This window comes from Mus pahari, chromosome X (assembly GCF_900095145.1).
Source record: "Mus pahari chromosome X, PAHARI_EIJ_v1.1, whole genome shotgun sequence".
Classification (NCBI taxonomy): Eukaryota; Metazoa; Chordata; class Mammalia; order Rodentia; family Muridae; genus Mus; species Mus pahari.
This window is the reverse complement of record NC_034613.1, coordinates 128,631,963-128,638,579: the sequence shown is the minus strand read 5'-3', so window position 1 is coordinate 128,638,579 and position 6,617 is coordinate 128,631,963. Positions and strand designations below refer to the sequence as shown.

The 6,617-nt window shown below is 46.0% G+C and overlaps 2 protein-coding genes across 2 annotated transcripts in view; one reads left to right on the top strand and one right to left on the bottom strand.

Annotated features, from left to right (window-relative positions):
• The window catches only part of Pfkfb1 (6-phosphofructo-2-kinase/fructose-2,6-biphosphatase 1), a 98,208-nt gene that overhangs the window by 37,333 nt on the left and 54,258 nt on the right, over positions 1 to 6,617 (bottom strand). The window lies entirely within an intron of this gene.
• Positions 1 to 6,617, top strand: part of Tro (trophinin) — an 11,208-nt gene that overhangs the window by 2,433 nt on the left and 2,158 nt on the right. The window contains exons 4-13 of the mRNA XM_029534194.1: positions 2 to 528; positions 1,120 to 1,224; positions 1,333 to 1,396; positions 1,596 to 1,675; positions 2,140 to 2,231; positions 2,886 to 2,965; positions 3,060 to 3,102; positions 3,483 to 3,545; positions 3,982 to 4,096; positions 4,874 to 6,614. Coding sequence (XP_029390054.1) covers positions 2 to 528; positions 1,120 to 1,224; positions 1,333 to 1,396; positions 1,596 to 1,675; positions 2,140 to 2,231; positions 2,886 to 2,965; positions 3,060 to 3,102; positions 3,483 to 3,545; positions 3,982 to 4,096; positions 4,874 to 6,614 — 2,910 coding nt within the window. The remainder of the gene's footprint in view (position 1; positions 529 to 1,119; positions 1,225 to 1,332; positions 1,397 to 1,595; positions 1,676 to 2,139; positions 2,232 to 2,885; positions 2,966 to 3,059; positions 3,103 to 3,482; positions 3,546 to 3,981; positions 4,097 to 4,873; positions 6,615 to 6,617) is intronic.

Here is a 6,617-nt window from a genome sequence, read left to right as displayed (position 1 = left end):
GAGGCATCTAACAGACAGACTGGGGCCTCTAACAGACAGATAGGGGCATCTAACAGACAGACGGAGACATCTAGCAGACAGACAGAGGCATCTAACAGACAGACTGAGGCATCTAACAGACAGACTGAGGCATCTAACAGACAGACTGAGGCATCTAACAGACAGACTGAGGCATCAGCTGTAGCTGTGAGGCCCAAAAAGCCCAGGGGGAAGAAGGGTAACAATAAAGGCTCAAATTCTGCTCCTGAGCCCTCTGAGGCTCCACCTGCCATTCAACCGGCCACAAACCATGCCCTATCAGTCACTGTACGGATCAGGAGAGGGTCTAGGGCTCGAAAGGCTGCCAATAAGAATCGGGCAACTGAAAGTCAAGCTCAGACCACTGAACCAGGAGCTCAGGCCTCTGAGGCCAGCATAAGTGCCCTGGAGACTCAGGTTGCTGCTGCTGTCCAGGCCTTGGCAGATGACTATCTGGCTCAGCTGAGTTTAGAACCCACGACCAGAACCCGGGGCAAGAGGAACCGGAAGGTGAGATCTATGAGTTTATCCTTAACTTTGTGCTACTTTCCCATTCCTATCCTAGGTTCATATCCTGTGTTCATAGAGGCTATAGGCTATGTTGAGAAGAATGTGACCCATTTTTGTGTCCTCCAGTAGTTTGTAGATTGGTGGGGAAATATATTTGTGTATTTGGTCAAGACCTATTTGGGACTCACTTGTATTTACATAATATTTATCCATGTGCTAGACTTTCTGTTATATACATTTACCTATTTCTTGAAAAGAGCTCTTACTAACTGGGGACTATAAGTCCCAAACACAAAGTCCCATAATTAAGTGCTCTATCTAACACCTAAGTGATCTATCTAATGCACAACATGCCAAAGAAAAGGGAAAAAAATCCACGCCATATCCTTGGTTAGCTTGTATGCTGGGAGACGACAAATTGTTAGTTAGAAGTAATAAAAGAAAAGCCTGGGTGTCAGAGTAGCCATTGTTAGGCCCAAGCCCCTCTATAGGGGAGGGTCTAGGCCCTCTAGATTCTAGGGGAACTTTCCAGAAGAAATGGCACTCTTTCATTTGGTAACTCTAGGCCATTTTTTCTTTCCATTGATAAAGTCTAAGCATCCCAATGGAGAAGAAAGAACTGGAAATAATTATAGGCGGATCCCATGGGGCAGGCGGCTTCCACCACCCCGAGATGTGGCCATTTTGCAGGAAAGGGTAAGAATCCAATCTGCCAAACTCCTGTTTTTCCTTCTCTTCATTCTCTGACATTCGTCCAAGTGTTCTGCCACTGGATTGATACCTTCCTAACTCTTCCTTTTCTAGGCAAATAAGTTGGTGAAATACCTGTTGGTTAAAGACCAGACAAAGATCCCAATCAAGCGCTCAGGTAGTCATTTTGAGCTCTCTTTGTCTCTACTCTCTGTACTCATGGCCTGTGGGTAACCATTTACATCCATCACCTTCTCTCATACCACCCCAGCTGCCACAATCATATTTCACCATAGCTTCCCTGACCACACAGGGCTAGGAAAAATACTGCAGTCATCTGACCTCTGTACGCTTTAGCATCTTCTGTCTCCTTGTAGACATGCTGAAGGATGTCATCCAAGAATATGAGGACTATTTCCCAGAGATCATTGAACGAGCAAGCTACGCTCTGGAGAAGGTGAGGGGCATCCCTGGGGGATGGGTGTACCAGGGAAACTAAACAGAAGAAAGGTATATGAGCACCCTCCTGGAGGAAAGCAGAGACCTACTACATCCTCATCACTGTGGAGATGAGCACATGGTAGCCTAGGGAGGGGCAGCCACTGATCACACAGCAAGTCAGTGTTGGAAACACAGCCAGTGCTAAAGCTGTGCAGCTTAGACCTGGCTTCTGCCTGCTGCTGGATACACCATCTCATGTATTGCAGATGCTCACTGATTATAAAGATGTTGTAGATGTCTATCTTATGTTTGCTACAACTTTAATGTGTGCTTGGTACTGAACTATTATGTTTTACATGCATTTTCTCTCTCACACAAAACCCTTAGCTTAGGTATACAACATTCTGCAGAATGTCTAACATGCTAACTGATACGTAAGATATATTTTGAGAACTCACAGGCTATTCTTTTACTTGGCAGATGTTTCGAGTCAATCTGAAGGAAATTGATAAGCAAAATAACTTGTATATTCTTATCAGCACTCAGGAGTCATCTGCAGGCATAATGGGAACGTAAGCCGGGAAAGTGCTAGGGTGGGAAGGGGCTTCTGCTTCCACCCATCCATCCCTCTCTCCATGCCCTATTAGAAGCTCAGGAAAGAAGGACTAAACACCCCTGTTCCTACTCCCACACACGTTGGATCCCTGTGGGTAGTAGTGGTGCTAGACCTGAAGTGAGTGGGCATTGCTGCTGTCAAGGTGGCTTTCTCTCCAACAAGCCCCCAGGAAACCAGCCTGTTGTTATTTGTCTCTTCTACCAAGTACCTGGCCTGGCTATGGAAGGGTAACTGTCAAAGGAGGGAGGGATTTCAGGGGAGGACCATGATGCTTGAGAGCAGGAATGTCACTAGAGTTCCATGGAGAACTCTCACAGGGGAGTTTGGGACTTTGGGAGAGAAAGAAAAGATAACCATTGACTGAGTACTCATGTGCTTGGGTTGACAGGTATTCATCCACGTCCTAACCCTATGTAGGAGTAGCATTTTAGTGCATGGAGAGCTTGGCTCAAGAGGGAATACACCCTGCCTTAGGTCACAGATGGCTGGGACCATAGAGTAGGCTGAATTCTCTGTATCTGAGGAATCTAGGAGAGGGTGGCCTAACAAGCTGCTGTACAGATGATGGCTCATGAACATAAACTTGCTCTATGCCCTGTTATTCTTTTAGGACCAAGGACACACCTAAGCTGGGCCTCCTCATGGTGATTCTGAGTGTCATTTTCATGAATGGCAACAAGGCCAGTGAGGGTGAGTGGATGGGCATGCAGTTGCATGGGTGGCTGTTGCCTAAATTCCAGATGCTCATTTTCTGTCTTTGTGTCCTTCTTGCCTCCTCTTGCAGCTGTCATCTGGGAGGTGCTGCGCAAGTTGGGACTACACCCTGGGTATGATTGGGCTCTCTCAGCGCTTGCTGTCCGTGTTATCTTTTGGCAAGAGAGGACGCTCCCAGGATTGCATCAGCCTGGTGGTCTGGTGGAAAATGTATAGGGCTGGGATGGAGGGTTTCTTATCTGGCTGAATGTCAAAATGATTCTGAACTCTGTTTCTTTTCTCCTTTATATCTTCTGTCTGTTCTGAGATGGGGTATAAGGTGAACCTTCAGTCATCCCTGACAAAGCGCCATCAGGCCTCCACTGTTTTCTTCTAGTGGCCATATGCTTACTACTCTCTTCACCTGGTTGAGACCTCTATGGACTAGATGTTGGGAAATACTTTCATTTGAGTAGTTCTGGACTGTATTCACTGCTTATTTTTTCTTTCCTAGGGTAAAACATTCACTCTTTGGAGAAGTGAAGAAACTTATCACAGATGAATTTGTGAAGCAGAAGTAAGTAGTGTTCAAGGCACTGTAGCTCTGAAGTGCTCTGGTTCAAAAGTACTTAGTTTCTTTCTTACATTCAGAAGGGCACTCTGTGTCTTAGACCTGAGTTCTATTGAAAATTCTTGTGGTGAAGCTGTATTGGGACCCTTACAATGGGGTATACTTAGAGCAGGGGCTCAAAAAAGGCCAATTTATTAACAGCACACCCACAGGAATCTGGGGTAAGTTTTCATAGGAGACAAAACCTATCTGTGGCATTGTGTCCTGTATAAGTGTTGCCAGTAACTACTTTGCATGGAACCATGTATGGGAATGAGTCTGTGTCTAAAGGGCCTTGAAAGAATTTCCCCAGGTTTTTATTTAGAGATTGCTTCATCTGAGGTCTAGTGGTTAAATAATAGTTTTGCTTGTTTAGAATCAAGTTTCATTTCCTTTCTCCAAGATATCTGGAATACAAGAGGGTCCCCAACAGCAGACCACCTGAGTATGAATTCTTCTGGGGACTACGGTCTTACCATGAGACTAGCAAGATGAAGGTCCTGAAATTTGCATGCAAGGTAATAAACTTCCTGAGCTTGGCATGTTAATGGAATGGGATACTCCTAGCTGAGGCAAGCTGTGCGCAGTGATAGACAGGTATGGGATAATAAATGGATTGTATATAAATACATAAAATAAAGCCTCGTCAATGTTCCATACTACAAGGTGGAACTTTCTTTATCCAGTTACTTTTTATACATTGTACTAGTCTGTTATAAAATATTAATAACTGGATGGCTCAAGATACACAAATTGTTACATTCAACAATTCTGGAGATAAGAACCCTAGGTTAAGATCCAGTACACTCAGTTTCTGCTATTGGCTCTCTCTCTGACTTACAGATAAGTTTTTCTGTATCTTTGCATAGTCTAGAGCAGTCCTGAGTTCATTTTCATGTTTTGTCTTATAAGGACATTATTTGATCAAAACTTCACCCATTTCACTGAAGTTATACTCAGAAAAGGTCCTGTCTGCAAATACAGCCATGATCAGTGATTTAGTATTCAACATAAGAATTTTGGGTTTCCCCAAAACTCAAGCTATAACATTCTTAGTTTCTTATCATTTCCCATATTATGAATAGGAACATTTGGACTCTGTGATATAAACTTGTCCAAGGACATAACTTGAGTTCTTAAGTTATCAGAGATGAAGTTTGAAATCTAGACTGACCCATCAGAACACTAGAAATTTTTTATTTATCACTGTTAGTTTTGTGTGGATCCCATAATGGGTGCTTCATACATAACTGTAAGGGCTCTTTTTCTTATAATAATTATATTTTCCATTTTAGGTACAGAAGAAAGATCCCAAAGACTGGGCTGCTCAGTACCGCGAGGCAGTTGAGATGGACATTCAGGCTGCGGCTGTGGCTGTGGCTGAGGCTGAGGCCAGGGCTGAGGCAAGAGCCCAAATGGGGATTGGAGAGGAAGCTGTGGCTGGGCCCTGGAATTGGGATGACATGGATATTAACTGCCTAACAAGGGAAGAGTTGGGTGATGATGCGCAGGCCTGGAGCAGATTTTCCTTTGAAATTGAACCCAGGGCCCAAGAAAATGCAGATCCTACCACTAATGTCAACTTCAACCAAGGAGCTAGTACCAGAAATAGCTTTAGTGATGGTGTTAGTATTAGCTTTGGTGGTATACCCAACCCCAGTGGTGGCTTTGGTGGCATATCCAACCCCAGTGGTGGCTTTGGTGGCATACCCAACCCCAGTGATGGCTTTGGGGGCAGAAATAGCATTACCTTTGGGAGTGTACCCAATACCTCTGCCAACTTCAGCAGTGCACCGAGCATTAGTTTTGGTGACACACCTAACACTAGCACCAGTTTCAGTGGTGGAGCCGGCAGTAGCTTCAGTGGCACACCCAGTACTAGTGCCCCTTTCTGTAACACAGCAAGCATTAGCTTTGGTGGTGCACCCAGCACTAGCACCAGCTTCAGCACAGCGAACATTAGCTTTGGTGGTGCACCTAGCACTAGCACCAGCTTCAGCACAGCGAGTATTAGCTTTGGTGGTGCACCCAGCACTAGCACCAGCTTCAGCACAGCGAGTATTAGCTTTGGTGGTGCACCCAGCACTAGCACCAGCTTCAGCAGCACACCAATTAGCTTTGGTGGTGCACCCAGCATCAGTAGTAGTAGTGGTGGATCCAGTGTTAGCTTTGGTGGTGCTCCTACCACCAGTACCAGTTTCAGTGGTGGAACCAGTATTAGTTTTGGTGGTGCACCTTGTACCAGTGCCAGTTTTAATGGTGGAGCCAGCTCTGGCTTTGGAGGCACACTTAGCACTACCAGCCCTGGCTGTAATGCACTCAGCACAAGCACCAGCTTCGGCAGTGCACCAACTACAAGCACTGTCTTCAGTGGTGCCGTTAGCACCACCACTGGCTTTGGAGGCACACTTAGCACCAGTGTCTGCTTTGGTAGTTCTCCCTACTCTGGTGCTGGCTTTGGAGGCACACTCAGTACCAGTATCTCCTTTGGTGGTTCTCCTAGCACCAATACTGGTTTTGGTGGTACACTCAGCACCAGTGTTTCCTTTGGTGCTTCTTCTAGCACCAGCTCTGACTTTGGTGGCACACTAAGCACTAGTGTCAGCTTTGGTGGCTCTTCTGGTGCCAATGCTGGCTTTGGCGGTACACTCAACAGCAGTACCAGCTTTGGCGGTGCCATCAGCACCAGCGCTGGCTTTGGCAATGCACTCAATAGCAGTGCTAGCTTTGGTGGTGCCATAAATACCAGCTTTAGTGGTGTACTCAATAGCAATGCCAGCTTTGGTGGTGCCATCAACACCAGTGCTGGCTTCGGCAGTACACTCAACAGCAGTGCCAGCTTTGGCAGTGCACTCAGCACCAGTGCTAGCTTTGGTGGTGTACTCAATGGTAGTGCTGGCTTTGGTGGTGCCATGAACACCAATGCCACCTTTGGTGGTGTACTCAATGGCAGTGCTGGCTTTGGTGGTGCCATGAACACCAATGCCACCTTTGGTGGTGCACTGAATAGCAATGCCGGCTTTGGCGGTGCCATCAGTA